Here is a 25,119-nt window from a genome sequence, read left to right as displayed (position 1 = left end):
TACAAACCACACCTCAACAAAACATTTCTTGGACTTTGGATCAACAATACCTCAGAAAATACTGTCTCAAATGCTCTTGTGACGATTAATGATGACTGGCCAAAATTCATCATCATTGAAGCTGCTGCTCCAGATTCTCCAATCATCAAACTTTCCCCTTTCGCTATACAAAAAGGTATTGCAGGAATAGCGGGAACAGATTCTGGGCAGATTCTTGTGGAATGCAGTAAAAAGGCCAATGCTGAAAATCTACTATATGCCAGCATGTTAGCTGGAGTTCAAGTAAAGACATCTCCTCACACAACTTTGAATACAGTAAAGGACTAATACAAACTAGAGAGTTGGATGATGTGCACGAAGAAGATAACGCATGAGCTCAAGACCCAAGGAGTCATGAACGTCAAAAGAAAAAAAATCGAGAGAAGAACGAACGATTAAAACTGGTACGTACATCCTCACCTTTAATAAACCGCTAATCCCAAATAAACTTCGAATTGGGTACTTAAGTGTTCCAGGGGACTTATTTGTACACAACCTTCTATGGTGTTTCAACTGTCAAAGTGAAGTACTAAGAGAATCCGTTACCTTGAAGCAAAGAAAATGGTGAATGTTGCCCCTATTTTTACGCTGAATAAAACCTTCGCCTCTGTTGCAAAAAAAAAAAAAGAAGCTGTGAATGCATAAATACATAAATCGCCTGGATGCATAAATACAAACCTCAAACTGTAAAACGTAGTAATATTCCCCCAAAAATGAACACAGGAGCCCAGAGTGGAACTCTTCTAAATGACATTCACTCCGGTCAAAGCTCAATAACAGGTAAACAAATGGTAAATAAAAACAATGATAAGGATGAAACCTCAAAGACAAAACAAACAAAAGATGTAGAAATGAAAGCGATTTAACGCCATAGTAGAAGTCCATCCCCTAAAGGCATAACCAAGAAAACGATCCCTATTCTCCCTTATAGGTAATGGAAAATTCTATCAGCCTGTGGAACTGTTGTGGTATCTGGGCAAATTTTACAGAACCGCAGTGTCTAACTGCAATTATTAACCCACTAGCCATATGCCTTCAAGAAACACACAATTACCACCAGATGGTACTCTCTCTCTTAAAAATTTGACTAGTATTAACAATGACAAGCAGGCTTCTGGTGGTACACCTATTTTAATAAGAAAAGATGTGATCCATAGTCATATAAATATTAAAAGCAACCGACAGGCAACAGAAGGACTTTGCAGAATACCATTGCAGTCATCTCTATCTACATTCTTCCAAATTTAAACCTGACACACATGGACCTAAATCACCTTATTGTTCTACTCCCATCTCCTTGTACTCTCATGGGAGATTTTAATAGTCATAGCATGTTGTGGGGCAGTAATCACTGTAACACAAAAGGAAAGAAGATTGAAGATTTTATAGATAACCACAACTTTGTTTTTTAAAGAACAGATTGAATACCTATCTACACCCAGGACATGGAGCTTACTCTAAAACAATCAACCTAACAATTTATCCTAAACCTGAATTATTTTTAGACCTAGCATGGACAGTTAGGTACAACCTCTGTGGAAGTGACCATTTCCCAATTATTGTAACAATCAAAGGCAGAGAGAAGGAAACAAATGTACAAAGATGGCAAATTAAAAAAGCAAATTGGCATCAATTTCAAACCCTCTGTCATGAGAAACCGACACAGTTTCCAGAAGACAGCCCAGATGCCATACAGAATTTCACTGACATGCTCATATCTATAGCCAATGGTACGGTCCCAAGAACATCTTTTAATATAAAATGTAGATGACTTCCAAGGTTTGATGATGCATATAAGGAAGCTATAAAAGAGAGGAAAAAAACTGAAAGACTGTTCTCCAGACATCCAACAACTGAAAATCTTAAAATTCAAAATGAGTAGAACATGAGTCAGAAGCATTATAAATGAAGTAAAAATAAGTAAATAAAAAAATAGGACAGCTGGAGAACAAGTATTGTTGTCCAGCATGACAACAAGTACTCCATCATACAAAATATGGAACCTGATACGGAAAATGAAGGGAAAAATCAACAGTCCTCAAATATAACACATCAAACAGCATGGCACACGCTTGACTTCAAGACAAGAAATTACAAACATTCTAGCAAAATCTTTCAAAAACAGTTCATCTATTGAGAACTGCCCTCCTGCTTTCCGAACTTTTCTTACTCAACAAGAAAATAAAAGCTTAATAACCAACCTTTTTACTATAAAAGAACTACAGCGAGCCATTAAAAAATCCTACGACACAGCTGTTGGACCAGATAAAATCCAATACGTTTTTAAAGAAACTACCTCACCTTTCTCTGGAACTGTTCCTTAGAATTTTTAACTCCATCTGGATATTGTAAAAAATCCCACCTGCCTGGCATGAAGCAGAAATAATACCTATACCAAAGCCAGGAAAAGACCATAATGACCCCATAGACTACCGCCCTATAGCTTTAACCAGTTGTTTATGCAAAACAATGGAGAGGATAGTCAATGATCGCCTGGTCTGGATACTGAAATCGAAATACCACATAAGTAATGCCCAGTGTGGTTTTTGGAAAGGTCAAAGCACTACAGGTCACCTTATTTGTCTTGAAAGCTATATTCGTGACACCTTTACCAGAAAAGAACACGTTGTAGCTGTCTTCTCCGATTTGGAGAAAGCCTATGACACGACATGGAAACATGGCATTTTAAAGGATCTGTAGCAGATGAATTTTAGAGGTCGACTGCCAACTTCACTGAAAGTTTTTTATTGAACAGACTTTTTAGAGTTAAAATAGCAAATGTCTTTTCTAACCTACATAATCAAGAACTTTGACTACCTCAAAAAAGTATCCCATCAGTAACCCTCTTCAATATAAAAATAAATACCATTGCAAAAGTCCTCTGTAGTTTATATGTAGATGATATCTGCATTTGCTACAAGAGCAAGTACATGAATATTATCAAGCAAAAAATTCAACTGAAGATAAGCAAAATGCACTCCTGTTCAATACAGAACGATTTCAAGTTCTCACAAACAAATACCACCTGTATGCATTTCTGTTGGCTTCGTTCGCTACACAATTAACCAGAGCTGTTTATGGATGGAGTCCCCATTAAAGTTGTAAAAGTGAATAGGTTTCTTGGTATCACTTTTGACATCAAACTCTCTTTTATTACTCATATTAAATCACTAAAAAATAAATGTTTTAAAGCTTTGAATGTTTTAAAGCTTTTATCCAAAACCAAAGGGGGCGCAGACAGCTCAACTCTCATGAACTTGTACAGATCCATAGTATGCTCAAAACTGGACTATGGAAGTATCATTTAGAGATCATCTAGGAAGTCATACATACGACTTTTGGACACCACCAAGGTATACGACTAGCTTTCGGAACCTACAGAAAATCACCAATCCAAAGTCTCTGTGCGGATGCCAACAAACCTTCCTTGGAAATCAGACGCCTTAAGTTAGCCTTACAGTATGCAACCAAACTTAAAACAAATAAAGAAAACCCAGGCAATTCCGCAGTTTTTCCAATCCACCATTCAACAATATATGGAAAAAAAACACCAAGTTTTATTCGTCCATTTGACCTATGTATAAAACCCCATCTGGAGTTTGGAACACACTTATGCAAAATTCCTCCAAGGGATCTCAAAAAGCCTAAAATCCATCTGGATTTAACAAGGAACCAAAAATACAAAACACATCCGAATGATTTCCATCAACAGTTTCTGGACATGAGCAGTATATAACATGTCCCAATATACACATGTAGCTCTAAATCTGGAAATAAAGTGGCAGCAGTTTTTGCACCAAACCAACTGTCAGGGTATCTGCATCCCTGACCAAAGTTCAGTTTTCACTACAGAGGCAAGTGCTCTAATACTGGCACTGAAGTTTATTGAGACTGCTCCACGAACGCCTTTTTTAAATAATAACTGATTAAAATTGTGTCTTGAAGCATTAGAAGCTACTAAAACTGATCACCTAACAGTTGTGAAGATTTTAACCAAATTGTCCTCTCTTGAAGCAAAGGGTTTCATTTTCTGCTGGGTACCTGGACACTCAGGAATCTCCGGTACTGAACAAGCAGACAGAGCTGCCAGAGAAGCACTATCTTCTGAACCAGTAAAATTCCCTATACCTTCCACAGATCTGAAACCAACTCTGAATGTATATATCAAAAGCAAAAGGCGGTCAGAGTGGGATCAATGTTTAAACAACAAATTAAGGGAAATAAATGTTGATGGTGGACAAGACGTGTTCCCTTTTAATAATCGCTAGGATCAAGTAATTTACATTATCAGGAGAAAATCCACCAAAGGGCTCATCTTGTCAGAACCCACTGTCCATTAAACATATTTTACTGGACTGTCATACCTCTACACATCTGAACCTGTATTATTCAGCTGATACTTTGGGGAAAAGTTTTTAATCAAGTGAATCTAAATTTAGATTTAAAGGTTTTAGAAAAAAATTATCTTAAACACCTTATTTAACTCCAATTTAAATAACTAAACCTGGCTCTCGCCATGAATATAGCGATAGGGAAGTTGGCATGGCAGAAAAAAATAAATAAAGAAAGAAAGAATGAACAAAACAACCTCAAGGAGAGGAGTGAAAATGAAGACTAAGGAGAATTCTAAAGAAGTTAAAGAAAGATAAGGTCATAGAATTTCATAACAAAGGAATGTCATCCCAGCGAGAACTGCTGGGTCAAGAGTAAGAAGTGGAAGCTGCATCACATCACCCAATTTCGGAAGTGGGGGGCTTCTCAAAATTGAAGGGCAATCAATATCCGTATCTGAATCCCAATGAGAATATGTGCAACTGTTTGAATGTTGCAGTTAAGAAACAAAATCCTCCAACCATCCCGAAGAACCTGCAGCAAATCTGCAAGGAAGAATGGACAAAAAATCTCTACCAAACAGTGTGTAGAGCTTCGAGGAACTTGCCTCAGTACACTTAAAGCTATTATTACAGCAAAAGTAGCTTATACCGAGTATTACTCTGAAGGGGCTGTATGCAGCATTTATAAAAAAATAAAATAAAATAAAAAGATCCCCTCATGAATAATGAATTTTGACTTTGAAAATTTTTCATTGGATTGCAGTAAACATACTGGTGAAAAAAAAATTGTGTCTTTTGTAGCCCAGATAAAAGAGGTTGATTATTTTTGCAAGGCACTGTATCTTTTACATTTATAGCCTAATTCTAACCTAATTCTAAAGATCACACGGAAGGCCAGAAGACAACATAACCAGGATTAAACTAAATGTTTAAATGTTATTTGGTGTTTTTTTTTTTTTTTTTTTTTTTTTTTAAATAATTATTCTTACAGGAAACATCAGGCAAGAATTATTACAAGATCTCTCTGAAGTCTGCCAAATACGGCAGTTATACATAAAATCAGTTCCAGTCTACCAGAAAAAACAAGAAGATTGATTATGGTTTGTAACTGATTAAATGTCAAAATAATTAAAATAAAATAAAATAAAAATAAATATTGGGTCACTGTGGCTCATTGTTTATGTAAGCAAAACAAATTAGGAACACCAGATGGCGCCGTATGCTTGACAAAAACAAGGAGCCAATGTGCCACCTTTAATTGAAAACAAAGAATTTATTTTCCAGAACTTTTCCCTAATAGCTCAAGTTGAGAATGGTGATCAGTGAATTAAATATAAAAGTAAAACTAGATATACCAAAGACTCAATAATTCATAAATGTTTACATTTGTTTTTATTAGAATCTAGTTATAGACACATTACACAGATATCAAGCATTACACTCAACATCCAGTTATCTGGGAAGCTAAGTATAATATCCTTCATCAGTGTAAATCGCTCAGTACATTCATGGTTAATATGTGAATATACTATGATATTTTTTTTCCTTTTAATGCAGTCGTTGTTTTTGTTTGTGTGTTTATGTCCAGGTGTGTCAGAGCATCCAGAGTTTGACTCAGCTGCTTTACAGTCTGCAGGTGATATCATCTTACACACACACACAGTAATTGCAGTGACTCAAAGTTTGTTTATTCATTCCCTTTTTTCATTCTCAGCACGCACATGTCTTTTGATCCTTGTGAGGACCTTCCATTGACATAATTAGCTAATTTATGCTTTGCCTAAGCCTAAATCTAACCCTAACCTTAATTCAGTAACCAAAATGACATTTTGGCTCTTTTAGATTTTCTTTTGTTGTTATTTTTTTATTCTTTATTTTTATTTTTTAAAAACTGGTACTTTTGTAAAACATTTTTCTTGTGGGGAACAGCCATATTGTCCGTACTACATTAAACAACCCTCGGACAGTTCTGTCCCTGTGGCTACATTTGCACACACACACGCACACACATTTTAATATATTCCAGTTGACTCACTTACAAAAACGTTGCATTCTTATTTTCATCTTGACTAAAAAGTTCTCACTAACCTAAACAATTTAAAAACATGATTTTGATAAGTCTATAAGACATTTCTTAAGTTATTTCTTTAATATCTGTTGTATCATCTATTTCTAATATCTTACCAGACGATTCTAAAGAACAAAAGTTTTATTATGAGTGTCCTTAATGCTGTTAAGAGCAGCTCACAATCTCTTTGTCCAGAATTCTGTGACATTTTGTAAATGAAATCACATTGCAATGACTTAAGAGACTCATCGATCAATGTGACTTAATATTGTTTTTGGAAGGACCCTGCATTCAAAGTACTTAATCTGTGGAGAAGTACATATTTTTACTCCAAAGGTGTGGAGATCACGGTCAATATTGACTTTCCTGTGCCATAAGCCTGTAACAGTTATCATAGTTTCTGGTAGGCTGCTGTCATCGACCAGGGCACATTAAATGTTTGTTGTTCATTTCTGTTTGTTAATATTAGGCTGTAGTCACCATCCAGGACAGCCGCTATGAAGTGCGCCGTCTCCTTCTCCTCCTCCTCTCAAGTTCTGCCCACCAACGGATCTCCCAGGGTTCCCTGCAGGAGCAGGAGCGTCAGCGGGAGGCAGAGCGTCGGCGACAGGATCTGGCACGGGCAGCCCGGGAACGGCAGCGGTGGGCACGCGAGTGCCAGGCACAGCATCTGCGTTACGAAGAGCGGGAAAGCGAGCTCGCACAGCGGGAGCAACGGTGTCATGAGGAGGTCCAGAGATTGCAGCGCCAACGCGAGGAGCTGGAAGAGCAGCAGCAGGAGTACCAGCAGAGCCTGGAGAGGCTGAGAGAGGGACAGCGGAGTGTGGAGAGAGAGAGGGAGAGGCTGGAAATGCAGCAGAGGATGATGGGAAAATGGAGGCATGAACGCCAACACAACCTACCTGTTACGAGCATCAAGCTGGAAGCTCACCAAGGGTCAGGGGATGAAACAAAAGTATGTACGAGTGCATGGGTCACTTCTAGTTGCACTTTACTTGCAACTGTTAGGATGGTCACCAGGTGTGTCTGTGTGGGTGTGTGTTAGGGTTGTCACAATGCCAAACTGTGACTTTGTTTCCATGTGTAGTATCGAGATTCGCAATACCAAAAGGATACTTGGTCCAAAAACAGTGGACTTTAACTAAATTATTCAAACCGGATTCATATACTATCATGAAATCATGTATTAGGGCAGTGTAATGCCGTCTAACGGAACAGGAGCCTCGGGTGTTGATGTTCTCAATAAAGTTTTCCCTAAAGACATGCAGTGAAAAGTTACAGTAGTTATAGTGATAGCCCAATACTGTAAATCCCCAAAATTCTGTGATAAGCTAAATATAGCACTTATCAACCTGTGAATAAAGATCTGTGTGCCATGTACAGTGCACACAGTGAATATGTTTACATGGACACCAATAATCTAATTATTGACCTTATTCTGAATAAGGCAATATTGTGATTAAGGTGTTTAGACATGAGTCGCTTTTAGAATAGTCCTTTCATGTTCCTGTTTTACATAGATCGATTAACGGCACACGTCATTACGTCCCCACACCGCACCATCTTACGTTCCCTCCAGAATTTCACGCATCAACATGCAGTTCGTCTACGTTATGGTACTGTATACAGTTTTGGTTTCATTTTTAATTTTATGAAAGCTTCAAGGGCAGTTAATTATTTGTCATGCTGTACGTGCAAATAGACCACTGCTTGAAGCTGTGGGCTGCGTCCGAAACTGCGTACTTACCTACTATATAGTAGCTGAAAGACATGTATTTCGCCTTCTATATAGTAGATAAGTACACGGTTTTGGACACAGTCGTGCTCTCTTGTTTGCCATCAAACGGTTGAGCACTGCCGTGTGTGTCCTGTCGCAAAATGCGGTGAAAACTCCCACTATACTCCCAAATAGTGTGATTAAGTTGTGTACGTGTCTGTAATACACGTCGATAATGCGACTAAAATAGGAATACATGTCTTAATTCAATTTGTGTTTACTTCGATTATGATTTTAGCCTGATTAAGGTAATCCATTGCTGTTTACATGGTAGTTACTTAATCAGAATATTGTCTTAATTGGGTTAATATTGGATTATTGTTGCCCATGTAAACGTACTGACTGTTAAACAGCAACAATTCATAAGGTTACAGATTTGAACAGCAATATTTTGTCTGGCACCTATAATATCGGGCTAAAATCAAATTTGCTGAATATTTTCTGAATGTAGGAAAGCAAAGATGCAAATTCAGTGTCAGAAGCATGAGTAAGGACTAATCTTTTGCCTGAATTAAACTCTCTGTAAAACATTTTGCAGTCTAACCTTCTGAATTGTGGTGCTTGTTGGCAAGACTCCTTGCCAGGATGCTCATATTGGCTGTTGGCTTTTGTTGGTTTTGTTTTGTCTGGTCACTTCCCTTCTTCATGAGCAAGGCAAAAAATATATAAAATCTAAATGCCCAAATCCCACTCTTTGAGCCCACCTTTTCCACACGTTGATTTCTTTGTTTTCTTTAGCTTTGCACTTGCAGCTGAAACCACTGTGCATGTGTCGGCCATCAAAGTCAGATTAGCATGCACAGTTTGATTTGCCTCTAGGCAAAACACAACGTCAGATTAGTGTTGGCCTTTTTAAAAGGGTTGAAAGTTATTAAACTCAAATTGTTCACCACAGGGCAATACTGACTTCAGGGAATTCTCTCTCTCTCTCTCTCTCTCTCGTGTGTGTTGTAAAAGGATTTGCCTTTAGCATGGGTTTGAGATTTCTTTCACTATTCTTTTCCCTCTTGCCAAAACACTGGAGTACTGATATCTAAGGAAAGCTCTCCCGAAATCATCCCTCTTTGAAGATGGGATAAAGCTGTCTCTGAACTATTCAGGGCAGAGGCACTTGTTGTCCCTGTCTCACTCCATCCTTTTTTATGGTTCATTGTCCTTTACACTTGCACTCTGTAAGAGGAAATCAGTATATTTATCTATGCTGTCTGTCAGTCCATCCATTCTGTGTGCCTCATGTGTCTACTCTTTTTCTTTCTACACCATCTTTCTCTATCTTTGCCTCCACTTTTAGTTCTTATTCTCATTGAGTTGCCGTATTGACGATCCCCTTCAACATACTCCTTAATGGTTGAAAAAATAAAAATAGCAGCGCAAACTCTGGAGTGCTCATTACATCTAGTCCTGTGCCTTTTCTTTCTAGTTCACCCAAATCAGGCATACAGAGTCACTGGCTGGGAAATCATTTCTTTCCTTAGCCACACTGAAGAGGCTAGACTGCAGTCAAATGTCTCTCTCTCTCTGTCTGTCTCATTCAATCTCCCTCGCACACACAAAGTGTGGTCCTCTGATCCATTATCTGAGATAACTCAAGCAATTCAAGCCTCATCAGTCTTCGGGTCTGCCCATTGACTGCACTAATAAACAAGTTACTGATCGATGATAAATAAAGTTCACCAAATAAAAGCCAAGACAAAGTAATTAAAACCAGCACTATATGCATCACCCTTGATGCAGATGGAGGCAGCTCAGTGACTTATTTATAAGGAACTAAATAATACAGAAGGGTTGAGAGTGGAAATTGTAAAGGAAAAAAAAGACAAAAACAGCCTTTATGGGTGCACTGACATATTTTTTGTAGGGTGGCATGGTAGGTAGCATTGATGCCTCACAGCTCCAGGATCTGGGGTTTGTGCCTACGCTGGGGTTAATGTCTGTGTTCTGCGGTTTTGTCCCATTATCCAAAACATGCACTTAATTGAACTGAATATGCTAAAATACCCATAGATATGTATGTGTGTGTGCACATGGTGTCCTGTGAGGGACTGGCAATTTTCTACCTTGTACCCAGTATTACTGGGATTAGCTCCGGATCCACTGTGACTCTGACCAGTACAAAGCAATTCCTGCAGGTGAATACATGAAGCATGTTTTAACAGTACAGCGAAATAATTTTCTTTGCATATCTCATCTTGTTAAGAAGCAGGGTCAAAAATAATAAGAGCCTTATCCAAGGTCCCAACGGTGGTAGCATGGCAGTGCTGAGATTGGGCTCTGATCAATAGCTCAGAGCCTTAATCACTGAGCAATCACTGTGCAAATTTTATTACAACCAAGCAGCTGAAATCACACTATCAAGACATGCAGATGGCAAATTAAGGGAAAAAAACAACATGAAGTGTCTCAGGTGAGCTGTTAGGATCCTACAAGTCTCTGGAGCTGCATTGGTGAGATGAACACCATTCCTCCAAAAGATTCCTCAGTTGGTGGTGTGATTATGGTGATGTAAAGCCCTGTTGGTCCAGAATCTCCCATAGGTGTTCAGTTGCATTGAGACATTGTGACTTTGAAGGCCATATCATTTACATAATTTTAATCCTCATCAAACCATTCAGTAATCCTTGTGCCCTGTGGATGGGGATGAGTGAGAATAATTTTGAATTGAATGCAGTGACTGTTCCAGTGGATAAGTGGGCCCCAAACCATACCAGGAAAATGTCTCTAGCACAGAAGGACAGTTATTCCTTTAATTTAAAACTTAAGAACACTTTTAAAGTCAAACATCAGATTTTATGTGGAGGCTATTTCTGCCTTTTAAACTGCTTGCTACTGTGATAATCACTTTAATGATAAAGAGTGTCTTTAATTTCAGGAAGCATGAAAATGTTCAAAATGAAAATAAACACAGACTTCAATTTTTCAGTGTCAATCCGTTTTATTTATTTATTTATTTATTTATTTATTTATTTATTTAACATTTTTTTCCATCTCATTAGAATCTGGAAAATGAAAGAATTTCTTACTTCAGGTTTGCCTTGTACAGATATTGAAATGAATGACATTCATCATGGTTTCTGTAGGAGTGTAGACGGTACCACACCTAAAATATATAACACAATGTAATGTTTGGCATGCATACAATTTAAGAATTAGCATAAATTTTTACTGAGTTGGAGCTCAACTCTGTGAGTCAGTCTGACCTTTTAATGAATGGAATCCAAACACTGTAAGGTGTGTGCGCGTGTGCGCGTGTGCATGTGTGTGCGTGTGTATTAAACACAAGGAGATGCAAGAAAGATCAGAGGATGAAGAACGGATAGATAGAGTGAGAAGAAAACACTTGAATACCAGCTGGCTATTGTTATATTTTTTTCTACATGCTTTTATTGTGCTGTGTAGTTCACTAAAAATTATACTGTGGCATGTTTGAGTTGCACTTACCTGTTGCCCTTTTTTTCTTGAAGAACTTCCATCACGGTCATCATAGTGGCTTGGATGAAGATGGGTCCATTTTTGTAAATGAAGCAGCTTTTCTGGCTACATCCATGAATAATCGGCGTCTTCATCACTACCAGCATCAATATCAGCACAACACTCACCTACATCCAGGCTACGTGAATTCCCCCAGTGCCCAGAACAGTCTGAATTCTCTGCTGGCTTTGTCCAATCATACACACCCCACAATCAGCACCCAAGATGAGCTATGGACTGAAGGTACTGAGCAACATGAATAGCAATAATCTCTCTCTCTCTCTTTTTTTCTCTCTCTTTCTCTCTCTTTCTCTCTTTCTTTATCTATGCATGTATGTATGTATGTATCCATCTATCTTAAGGGTGTAACAATACAATGTAATATATTTGTTTGATACAAGATTTTCAATTCAACATTCAATTCGTTTGGCTTATAGTAAGTAAGGTGTAATAATAATTTAAACTTAATGAAGCATCACACTCCATCCTCTAAAAATAGTAGCTTCCTCTTTATCTCGAATTAGGATATGTTACAAGAGTTAAAAAACAAAAACAAAAAAAACATGCATCTCCTAAGCACCTTAGGTGAGTGGTTATCTTAACTCATTTAAAACAGCAGCAAGCAGTCATTGGTGTAACTGGTGTATGGAAGGACTTACTGCAGACTTCTTGATAAGTAAGAACACTTATGGCAACCTGTGGTGAACCGAAACATTAGTGTCGAATCATACACCAGCACTAATACCATAAACACATATACACATCTGCATCAATATCACTCTTTTATGTTGGTTCGGTGGAACAAAACAATACAACGTCCACACAACTCTGCCTCTGTGCTGCATTCAGACAGCCTTTCCTAGCCAAATGGAACAGGCAAAACTACAGTGTCATTATGAAGATTCAGTTATTGGTCTTGTACAATGATGAATGCTTTGATCAATTCAAAAGGGAAGTAAGGCACTAAGGCACATATTCAGGCAGCGTTTATCACTGTATTGAAAAATGGATTGTATCAAGACACCACCGCATCTTATTGAGTTGAATTTTGAGTTTGATGTGTTGGTACACCCCTAAAATACATATAAATATACACACATGCCTATATACACATGAAATATTATTCTTTTATGTGTGTCTACATGTGTAAAACTTGGATGCTTTCAGAACATAATTAAATTAATTAACTAATTTCTAGTGATTCAATAAGCTGCTCAATTTATGAAGAACTGGACCATGAATCGGAATAATTTTTATTCGCGTTATACATTTACATGTATTAGGACTTGTCGCTTAGTCACAACATGATACATTCAACACACAGCACTATTACCATCCTAATAAGGCTGCAAATAACGATTATTTTGATAATCAGTTAATCTGTCAATTACTTCTTTGATTAATCGATTAGTTGGATTTAAAGGCCAATTTTTATTTTCTTATTTTCACATTCTGCCCAATGTTGTCCTTCAAACATTGTGCAAATTGAAGGCTATGAAAATTGTATTAAATGTATCTATGTGGGCTATTCTATACAATGTTCAAAGGATTTTTAAAAAATTATTATATTTTGAAAACAAGAAAAAACTTCTTGTCCACAAGCTTTAAAGCAGAAGTTAAATTACTATATTAAAAATGCTAAAGAAAAACAAAAGCACAAATTAAGTGTTAACCGGTAAGAGGTTGAATGTTCTGCAGTAACACACATTCACTCATCTGAACAGTTACGTGTTTGTTTGAAGCGCTTAATATAAAACATTCTCATGTTGTGGGTGACCTGGATCGTGCACCATTTCCGCAGCAGCTCACGCTGCGACCTCCGCTGTTTTTCAGATGTGATTTATTCATGGAAATGTGTTTTTCACCATCGTGAAGTGACATCACTGGGTTATCCACTGTGATGTCACAGACCCACTTAATCGATAATAAAATTCATTGTTGATTATTTTAATTAGCGATTAGTTGTCGCAGCCCTACATCCTAATATTCAAATATTGCGCCCAATATACAAGTATTGATAGGCTCAGTTGTAATTTACTTTGCAGCGGCGGTAGAATTAACCGCTGGATGCAGTTTATCAGGGAGTGGAGTCACGTTCCTGATGGTAGTTTTTGGAGTATGTAATTAGTAGGGTGGGAGGTGTCACTGATGATTTTTCCTGCTTACCTCTTTGTCCTGGTAATGTACAGGTCTTCAAGTGATGACAGACTTCCATAGATAATTTTCTCAGTGTTCTTAATGGTGCGTTGCAGCTTCCTCGTGCCTCTAGAGGAGGCTGCACCAAACTAGATAGTCATGGTACACGCAAGGATGCGTTCTGTAGTGGCAGTGCAGTATTGCACCAGTATAGCCTGGAGTAGATTGAAATTTGACAGCTGCCATAAGAAAAACATCATTTGCTGAGTATTTTTTTTGTTGATGGATGATGTATGCATCTCCCTTTTGAGATCCTGTGTGATCATAGCTCACAGAAACATGAATGAAGTGACAGTGCTCACTGAGTTTTTCAGGATTAGTGGGGAGGAGGAAGATTTCAATAATAACATCTATAATATCTTTTGACTTTGTGAATGAGCAATAGAATGTAGTGAGTAAAAATGTTCATATTATCAGAAGAATCTGTAAACGTTGTTTCACCTTTGCTAGAACTTTTCACCATGGCCAAGTCTTGAGTGTCCTCTTTATGTTGTTAATATGTCTACAGACAAAATACCACCCCATCTCCATTTCGCACATTCACACAGACACGCCATCCATCATGGAAATCAATTGGCCTTCTATTGACCGGCACTCACAGACTTTCATTTGAAAGACAGAGAGAAACAGAGCGAGAGAAGTAGGAACATATTAATCTCGTATTTCCATACAAAATGTTATGGACATCTTTTGATGTACTCGCACTTACAGCACATTGCTCCAAGCACCACATACAGTCTGGTCCATAAGTATTTGGATAGTGACACAATTTTATTAATGTTGCCTCTGTACATTACAACAATGGATCTGAAGCAGTCCCTTCATTTTCAAAGGCTCACAAGTAATGGAACAATTGACTGATAACCAGTTTCATGGCCAAATGTTGCATGTTTCCTCGTTATTAAATTCAGGCGAAGGTCTGGACATGATTCCAAATGTTGAATTTGCATTTGGTAGCTGTTACGGGGGAACTCTCAATACGCGGCTCAAAGAGGTTTCGATGCAAGTAATGGAGTCATTATTAGGCTGAAAAAAACAAAACAGACCTATAAGAGAGATGGCATAAATCAACAATTGATACATTCTTAAAAAGAAGGAATGCACTGGCAAGCTCAGCAACACCAAAAGGCCTGAAAGACTACGGAAGACAGCTAAAGTGCATTTCTTTCCTTGGTGAAGAAAAACCCGTTCACAAAATTTAGCCAAGTCAAGGACACTCTGGAAGAGGTACTGTAGGCATATTGTTGTCAAACTCTACAATCAATACATGCCTTCATGAATGTAAATACAGAGTGTTTTCTTCAAGATGTGAACCACTGGTAATCCTCAAGAACAGAAATGCTAGGTTAGATTTTGAAAACATGTAAAAAGGCCAGCCCAGTTCTGGAAAAGATTCTTTGGACAGATGAAACCAAGATTAACTTGCTTTCATCTGTCCAAAGAGTCTTTTCCAGAATAGTTTATGACGGGAAGAGAAGAGTATGAGGAAGGAAAGGAAGGGCTCATTATCCAAAGCATGTCAAATCGTCTGCCAAATTTGGTTGAGGCAGTGTTATTGCATTGGCATGTATGGCTGCCAATGGAAATGGGTCACTGGTGTTTTTTGATGGTGTGACTGCTAATAGAAGTAGCAGAATGAATGCTGAAGTGTCTAGAGCTATACTACTGCAGAATGGTTAGGAAAGCGCTTCACAGTACAGATGGGTAATGGCCCAAAACACAGCGAAAAGCAACACACGAGCTTCTTAAGAAATGGTGTTCTTAAATGTCTGAGTCAGTCACCTGACCTCAACCCAATTGAGCATGCTTTTCACTTACTGAAGATAAAACTCTAGGCAGAAAGACCCACAAACCAGCAGCAACTGAAGGTGGCTGCTGTTAAGGCCTAGTGAAGCATCTCAAGGAATGAGTTTGCATCTCAAGGAAACTCAGCATTTGGTGATGTCCGTGGGTTCCAGATTTCAGGTGGTCATTGACTGCAAAGGATTTGCAACCAAGTATTAACAATAATCCTTAAATTTATAATAATGTTGTTTGTCCAATTACTTTTGAACCTGCGAAAATGGAGGGGGACACTGCAATATTTTTTGTTAAACTCCTTGCACTGAAACCAAAAGTCTACATTTCAATCACATCTTGATTCAATTTGTTTGAACATGTTTGCTAAAGATCATGTGGACGAGCCAGAAGGCTGTTGGAAAAATGTTTTCTGGATGGATGAGACCAAAATAGAACGTTTTGGTTTAAATGAGAAGCATTACATTTGGAGATAGGAAAACACTGCATTCCACCATAAGAACGGTGGTTCTTTATCCCTTCCATGAAACATGGTGGTGGTAGTATCATGGTTTGGGCCTGTTTTGCTGCATCTGGACCAGGATTGCTTGCCATCATTGATGGAACAATGAATTCTGAATCTAAAGGAAAATATCAGGACATCTGTCTGTGAACTGAATCTCAAGAGAAAGTGGGTCATGCAGCAAGGCAGTGACTCTAAGCACACAAGTTGTTCTACCGAAGAATGATTAAGGAAGAATAGTTAATGTTTTGGAATGGCTAAGTCAAAGTCCTGACCTTAATCCAATAGAAATGTTGTGGAAGAACCTGAAGCAAGCAGTTGGTGTGAGGAAACCCATCAACATCCCACAGTTGAACCTGTTCTGTACTGAGGAATGGGCTAAAATTCCTCCGAGCTGATGTGCAGGACTGAACAACAGTTACCAGAAATGTTTAGTTATAGTTATTGCTGCACAAAGGGGTCACACCAGATACTGAAAATAAAGGTTTGCATACTTTTGTCACTCGCAGATATGTAAAATTGGATCATTTACCTCAATAAATAAGTGACAAAGTATAGGTGCATGTCAAAAATAAAATTGAATATCGTGGAAAGGTTTCATATATTGTAGATTCACTACACATGAAGTGAAATATTTCAAGCCTTTTTTTTTTTTTTTACCCTCTGGGCCCTGAGGGTGTTTTTGGGCCCTGGAGAAGTTTTGACATGCCTTGACATTTGTGTTTTTCAGTTGCTTATAAACATATTAATGGCTAAAGTCTAATTACACTGTATTCAGCACAAACAGGGCTACAATAATAGGTGAGCAGCATGTATGTACATGTTTGTATTTTTTGAGAAAATAACGTTTGTCACTGAAATAAGGCCATATAACACATATTAAACATTTGTTCACAAGACTTTGATCTTTTCGCCTAGATTCGGATCTTGTAGAGTTTTTGCTACATAATGATGTGAAAACCATCACGATTACTCATTCATACCAAACAATGTAGTCAATTTACTTTTGTAAGACGCTTTTAGTGTCAGAAAGGCTGTATGCGAGGTGAAATGAATCATCATGAATATTGATGTGATTCACACCTGAGGCGACAAAGACCCCTTCCCTGGGCCTATCAATGTGAATGTGGGAAATAGAAGAATGAATGTGATTGTTTGCAGCTTATTTCACAAAATCAAGTTGAAGTTAAAATAAGTAATCTGACTATATATTTTCTTTAAAGAAAATAAAAACTTTACTTACAAACTTTAGACCTGCACTACCTTTCAAAAGTTTTAGATCAGTAAGATTTCAAAATGGTTTTTAAAAGAAGTGTCTTCTGGTTTGATCCAAAATACAGCGAAACAGTGATATTGTGAAATATTTTTACAATTTAAAATAACCTGTTTTCTGTTTAAATGTATTGTAAAATGCAATTTATTTAATAGTGCAATTTATCAAAGCTGAATTTTCAGCAACATTACTCTCTTCAGTATCACATGAAAACCTTCTAATATGTTGATTTCTTCTCAACAAACATTTATTATCAATGTAGAAAACAGTTGCAGAATGAAAGAAATATTTTTGAAGTGTCCAGTGCACATGGGGATAGACGAGAGTATTTCAGAAGGTGGATGGTTTGTATGAGCCCACTCATCCGTCTATGCGTAGCCTACTTGCTCACATAGTATTGCATATAAGCATTGTAAACTTTGATGTGAACAGTTCACAGCACACACATTTGAGAATACTGTAGAGTTGCATGTCTTTGTGCCATTTTTGAAAACCATACCTGTTCTACTGAAGACACAAGTGAACAACACATACCTGGCATTTCCAAGGTGTATCCTGCCTTTTACCGTGCTGTACTTTGCAAAGCATGCATGTCCTATGACCAGGGAATGAATCTGATGATGAAACGTGATGCTTTTTAGGTATTGTTGGGGGCGTTTACCATTTTGCATAGATCGTCTCATCATATTACCGTTTGAATAGTGAGTGTGGTCACATTAACAATAATTAGCTGAGCCAGGAGAAACTATGCATCTCTTTAGTTTCATACATATTATGTTGCAGGAGAATATTTGTTTTAAATGTCAACTATTTTATTTAAAGGTAGATATTTCAAGTTTTCTTTAGACATATGTTTCATATTTGTGTGATGAGTATTTGCTGAGTTTCAGTTCATTTTTTGAAGTGTTTCACAAAGATTCTTGCAGCGACAAATACAGCTGAAAGTGCACCCTGTTTATTTTCTTTATTTTACAAAAGCACAAGGTTTTGTTGTTATTGTGAGTGTACACAAATAAAAGTAGACCCTTTTATAGTTTCTAATGATGCCTTACACGTATTTCTATGGCCAAAAGTGACAGAGTATTTTAAGTTGTTTCTGCTGTCATGAGGAAAAAATCCAGCAGAATGCATCAACGTGTTCGTTGGATGCTAAGGTTTAATCGTGATGATTATGGATTACAGTTCATGTAACTCTAAAATCCAGTATCTCAAAATATTAGATTAAAGATTTTATAATACAGAAATGCTGACCTGAGGAGAGCTCTAATCAGCTACTTAACTCAAAACACCTGCAAAGGTTTCCTGAGCCTTTAATCTCTTCGCCTGGTTCAGTACACACAACCACAATCATGAGGAAGATGAAAGTAAATTTTGCATTTAATTTGGAAATCAAGGTCCCAGAGTCTGGAGGGAGAGTGGAGAGGCACAGAATCCAAGTTGCTTGAAGGCCAGTGTGAAGTTTCCACAGTCAGTGATGATTTGGGGTGCCGTGTGCTCTGCTGGTGTTGGTCCACTGTGTTTTCTCAAGTCGCGAGTCAATGCAGCGTCTACCTGCACTTCATGCTTCTATCTGCTGACAAAGTTTATGGAGATTTTTTATTTCCATGAACTGTAAGCTGCAATCATCAATATTAAAACAAAAAAAGGCTTGAAATATTTAACTTTGTGTAATAAATATATGAAAGTTCCACTTTTTTAAATTAATTACGGGGGGGGGGAGAATTTTTCCATGATATTCATATTTTTGGAGATGCACCTGTATAATATTTTTGAGTCATTTGTTTATTTGGGTTCTCTTTATCGACTTTTAGGTCTTGTGTGAAAATCTGATTATGATTTACGTCATATTTATGCAGAAGTATAGAAAATTCTAAAGGGTTCACAAACTTTCAAGCACCACTGTACATTTCCTTAGAGATGCCCAAATTCTCACATGGGTTTTAAAAAATATAAATTATTTAAATTAAATTTATATTAAATTTATTTAAAATATAAAAACATTTGTGTTCAGTGGCAGCTTGTTTTTTTTGCACATGCACCATGACCTATGACATCTTACCACCAGAATGCACATTTATTCTGGTTATTCTGGTTTATCCAGAGTTGTGTATTTCATGAAACGTTGTTGATGCTTGCTGAAAAGGACAAGGCTGCAAATGTCAGTGTTAACATTAAGGAGTGATTTTTAGTAATTAACTGAATTGATACAAAATTATGGAGCATTTTAGGAGCTTAAGGATTGTCTTCTCAATTGCAATAGTGAACCGAGAGGGCTTCTTCCCACGCCTCAAGCATAACATGCATTCTGCAGTTTCACTGATGCATGTGGCTGAAATGCCACCTTGATTTAGACTTGATGAGAATGCTTTGTTTGTCCAGCTTAACTTAATACTTTACTCTTAAAGTAAAGTCTCTTATCTGTTGTTCTGTTCAGGAGTCAAGGCCACAAATATGTTCATCTAGATGTGTTCCTATTACTGTGTGAAAAGATGGGAGCAGACCAGGTAGACATCAGCACAGGGATCTTTTTGTATTCCAGAGAGGAAAACACAGATGATTAGAGGTAGAGGTGGAAAAACCAGCAGAAGCTATCTATATATATATATATATATATATATATATATATATATATATATATATATATATATATATATATATATATATATATATATATATATATATATATATATGTGTGTGTATATATATATGTATGTATGCAGGGAAATGGCAAGCCTTCACATATGAATGGATAGTGTGTGTATAAACAATGAACGAGCCCTAAACAGAAACACACACTCACTGCTCACTTTAATAGCAACACCAGTACACCTGCTCATTTATGCAGTTATCCAATCAGCCATTCATGTGACAGCAGCACGATGCATAAAATCATGCAGATATAGGTCAAGCGCTTCAGTTAATATTCACATCATCAGAATAGGGAAAAAGTGTGATCTCTGAGACTTTAACCTTGGCATTGTTTAGACCAAATGGGCTGGTTTGAGTATTTCAGATACTGCTGATCTCTTGGGGAATTCCACAAATAAATGTCTCTAGAGGAAAAAAAAACATCCTGTGTGCAGAGGGTCTGCAGGCTGAAACACCTTGTTGATGAGAGATCAGAGGAGAATGACCAGACTGGTTTAAGCTGACAGGAAGTCTATTGTAACTCAAATAAGCAACCGTGGTGAGCAGAAAAGCATCTCCGAATTCAACACATCAAACCTTAAGGTGGATAAGCTACTAAAGCAGAAGACCACATCAGGTTTCACTACTGTCAGCCAAGAATCTGAGGCTATCATGGGCACAGACTCACCCAAACTGGACAGCGGAAGACTGGAAAAAGACCAACTGTCCAGTTTGGGTGAATCTGTGCCCATGATCACCTCAGATTCTTGTTCTTGGCTGACAGGAGTGGAACCCAATGTGGTCTACTGCTATTGTAGCTCATCCACCTCAAGGTTCTATGTTTTGTGCATGCTGAAATGTTTTTCCACTCCCCATGGTTATAAAGAGTGATTATAAGAGTTTACTATATCCTTCCTGGTAGCTTGAACCAATCTGACCATTTTCCTCTGACCTCTCATGAGCAAGGTGTTTCCACCCACAGAACTGTGGGTCACTCAATGTTCTCTCTAAACTCTAGAAACTGATGTCACGGACATCGTGCTTTCTTCTTTATTCTGATGTTTGATATGAACATTACCTGAAGTTCATGTATCTTGTATCTGTATGAATATATGCATTATGTTGCTGCAACATGATTGGGTGATTAGATAAATGCATGAATTTGCAGATGTGCTGGTGTGCCTAATAAAGTGGATAATAAAGCGTGTATATTATAATTAGATGTTGAACATTGACAAGTTTGAGCGGAGGTGGGAGTGTCTAAGGGCATGACACTGTTAAATTGCATTAGCTCACATCATGAGTCAGTGAGAAAACACGGTCACTGAGCTCTCATGGAGGTAATTTAGGCAATCAGTGTATCTTATTAATTAAAACAGTGATTAATGATTTAGCCCCATTAGATCTGTTTATATTACTCTCCCATATAACCATAAAAACACTAACTGTGGTGCTCTCATCAAGTTTTAGGTCATCTCCAACTATTTTTCTTCTGATCTTTAATATTAACCTTCCCAGTAGATCATTTCAGTGCATATGAACATTATTTATGGTTTTGCAAAATCATTGTTGGATTTTTTTAAGAATGGTTTTATACTGCTATTTGACATTGCTGATGTTCTTCTCAGATGTTGGTCCAGCAATCCATTCTACCAGGACAGCAGGGGCGGTGGGTCCAGGGATTTATCAAGGTGATGCCCTCTTGGTGCCGCAGGCTTTTGTTTCCATGGAAACAGAGAACCAAGATCCCGATGGAGAGGAGAAAATCGTCTATCTCTAAGTTCAAGTCTCTTTCCTTCCAGAGCTCACACAGATGTAAACTCAAACAGAATTGAAACCCTTGAAGAGCAGCTGCGAAGCTACTTCATCTTGATTGGGAAATTGCACTGATGCCGTAGACACACATAATCAATAGAGGGTGAAAGTTTTACGTTCAAATGATTTTGATGCATATTTTATCGCCGTCTTTCAGATAACATTGTTTTTAAATTTGCACTTTTACCCTACTCGTATGGGAGTATTCTCACTTCTGAGATCCAGATCAGTGCAGTTGGGACTCTGATGTATAATCATTAGAAAATGGTAACACTGTTTCACACTTGCTTTGTTTTTCTGTTATAAACAAGGTTTAACAAAACCCCATTCACAATTTAATAATGTTTAGCCACATAGGAATCACCAAATCATGTATCACCAAAATCTTCTCAAATTGCCATTTTCATTCCTTACCAGTTTTCAGATGGACCGTTTGAAGAATCTCTTTATCTGTTCACTGTCCCATGACCCATGGGCAGCTCCGGACTCCAGTCCTACCAGCCCTGTAGAGGAACAATATGGAGTCGATATACATACATTCATAGACTTTATTTCACTCAAAACATTGTCCATTTATCTCGAGAGTAGGTGAATTCAACACATCTTTCAAGCGGGAAAAATTGAGACAATCGATTATAAACATTAAGGGGGGGAGGGGGGGGGGCTTCCAGGGTGTCAGTTAATTGTATTGGAGAGTTCAGAACTGTCAAATCATTCCAGACTCACAAGTTCTTTGGTTCATCTACTGTTTTTTGTAGGTTAATGCTCCTTTTGCACATTTTTGAGTTCTAACTTATAGCAGCATACTCTTATGGAAAAAGCATTAAGGTCGGCAGACTGTCATTCCTCATCCCTTTCTGTTCTTTCCCTGTGCTTAGCGTAAGACATTTACTAAATAATTTGCGTCATAATGAATGACTGAATAACTATCCGGCATTTTAAAAGGTTATATCCTTGTAATTCCCAGATAATCTTGTGGCAATTTTTGAGGTGTGTGTTTGTGTGTCTGTGTGTTTTAAAGGTCTTCCCTAGGGTCAGCATTGTTTCTTACCGCCTGAAGCCCACTGAGACAGAATTAGGTTACTCAATTTCAACTTGCTTCTCTCACACACACTACATTCTGTACTAGCTGAGACTTACTTAATAGTTATTTATTTCAAATAGAAACTTCATTAACATAATCTTTTTTTCAGTGGATACGAAATGATTTGTCCTGCTTTATTAAAGCACTCTAGTCCTGTTTCTCAGAAACCAATGCCACACCTCTAAATGAGAGAGAACGATTATTTATATGAATATTCTGATTGGATGTATTTATATTTAATTTAGTCATGCTTCATGATAGTTACCAGATTTTATAGTGTAATTTCAACTTCAGCATCCATATCCCTATATCATATGTGCTGTATTCCTCTAGTAAATCCTGTAACAAAACATTTAGATCCAGGTTTGGTGGAGAAAATCTTTGGGTAATCCTCTTAGTACAAGTAGTGCAAGTGGAAAATGCAGCTTTATGGGTAATTGGGAATAACAAATTCAATCTTAATTCATAACATGTTGGTATTAAAATAGCTTTTAGCAACTGCAGTACTATGCTATGTGGTTGCATGACAAGTCATAGCACTCCATAGTTTAGTTTTTCCCTACAGGTCAATTTGCCTAAATCCTTCAAACATTGATTTCTTAGAATACCCATGCACCATGGTGTTTTTTTTTGTTTTGTGTTTTGTTTTGGTTTGGTTTGGTTTTAAATACAAATGCACTGGAAACAGCACCTTGTTTTTTATGTTTGTAAAAAAGAAAAATCTTCAACCCTTTGTGAACTGACTATTTGGACCACACAAACTCCCAAACTGCAGTGCTCTTTACTCCATAAGAAATACTCACTTAGAGTTTATGGGCTTTCTGCATGTCACTGGCCATCAAACTTTAACTTTCAACAATTTTACAAACTCAAGTAAATTCATCATTATGAAAATTCAAAGTAAAGAAACAAATTCTTTGAATATTGAATATTTGAGCTTTCGTCAATGACCGATTGTATCATGAAAGTCCTTGGAGTTTTACTGAATTTCAGTAAAATTTGTAATAACAGATCCTGTAATTTGTCCGTACATATCCCAATTCCTTTTTTTAATTCCATTATTTTTTTCCCACTTTATTTGTAACTTTTATTTATTGTTATTTTATGCATACTGTGTAGTATGAACTCAATATGGTGTACATATGGACTGTTTTATACAATTGTATGTACAAATTACTCTTTGTAATTTATCACACCTTATCATATTCATTATCATAATCTGTTTTAGGAATAATGACGTCTCAAAAATCTTTGAATAAAGATGACTATTGCTGAGTTTGGTGTTTTACCAGTTTGATGGTAGAACTGGAGACCATGATAGGCATCATTATAACTATGAGGAAGTATCCAGGATTAAGTGTAGTGTACTAAGGTAACAAGTGTAAGGGGAAAAAATGCATTTCAGACACATGTTTGTAGGTGGTGATGCGAGTTGGTCTTAAAAATGCTCAAAGCATTTTTGTGTTTCCAAAGTTCTAAAAGTGTTCCAGAGTGGGTTTTTTTGTTTTTGTTTTTTTATTTATTTATTTATTTTAATTCCTCACTTCACTATTGCCATAGAAACAACTTGCAGTGGTAACTGAGAGGTCATTAATCTTCTGTTTGGTACAAAGGTATTTAACAATGATCAGCCACTGGAATTTGCTTTACAATTTGCAATCTGTTGTCTTTGTATCAGTTAAACCTACCTTACATACACACATTGGACATTTTATGCACTTTTCTAGGTATAGAGCTTCTCTTTCTTTGTTTAGCACTGCTTGTTAGCCACCTTTTACTTATTTCCTTAGTCAAACAAGACCACTGCTGAACAGATTTTATTTGGGTGTGGTGCTGGTATGGGTATATTGAGTCCAGGTTATATCCAACTTTTAATTCAAAGATCTTTTTGTATAGGTGGTCCTTTTTTTGCAGTTCAGTTCATTAGTGAAGGTTATGCAGCACACATGAATTTGCAAGTTTAAAATGCACACCGGCATGGAACGCAGTTGGGTCACTTTCACACACCAGTGGCATTTGGCTAAAGTACGTACAAGATTTGCATGTGCTTTTCTTCTATTGGGATTCGCATATAACTTTAAGGCAATGGGTCAATAGTTAATGAATTATAATGAGTGCTTCACTCATTTCATTATGTT

At 37.3% G+C, this 25,119-nt stretch overlaps 1 protein-coding gene across 6 annotated transcripts in view; it reads left to right on the top strand.

Moving 5' to 3' along the window:
• The window catches only part of arhgef28a (Rho guanine nucleotide exchange factor (GEF) 28a), a 123,428-nt gene extending 99,172 nt beyond the window's left edge, over nucleotides 1-24,256 (top strand). For 5 of the 6 annotated variants that reach the window (XM_047151848.2, XM_047151846.2, XM_047151847.2 and 2 more), the window contains 4 exons: nucleotides 5,962-6,009; nucleotides 6,911-7,396; nucleotides 11,680-11,929; nucleotides 21,711-24,256. In XM_047151848.2, the coding sequence (XP_047007804.1) occupies nucleotides 5,962-6,009; nucleotides 6,911-7,396; nucleotides 11,680-11,929; nucleotides 21,711-21,862 (936 nt within the window). In that variant the 3' untranslated portion in view covers nucleotides 21,863-24,256. Of the gene's footprint in view, nucleotides 1-5,961; nucleotides 6,010-6,910; nucleotides 7,397-11,679; nucleotides 11,930-19,888; nucleotides 20,033-21,710 lie in introns of those variants that run through there. The other variant, XM_053677151.1, reaches the window with a different exon arrangement.
• Nucleotides 24,257-25,119: the final 863 nt, after the last annotated feature.

This window comes from Ictalurus punctatus, chromosome 28 (assembly GCF_001660625.3).
Source record: "Ictalurus punctatus breed USDA103 chromosome 28, Coco_2.0, whole genome shotgun sequence".
Lineage (NCBI taxonomy): Eukaryota > Metazoa > Chordata > Actinopteri > Siluriformes > Ictaluridae > Ictalurus > Ictalurus punctatus.
Note: the sequence above shows the minus strand (reverse complement) of the source record. Positions and strands in the feature narration are given on the sequence as shown.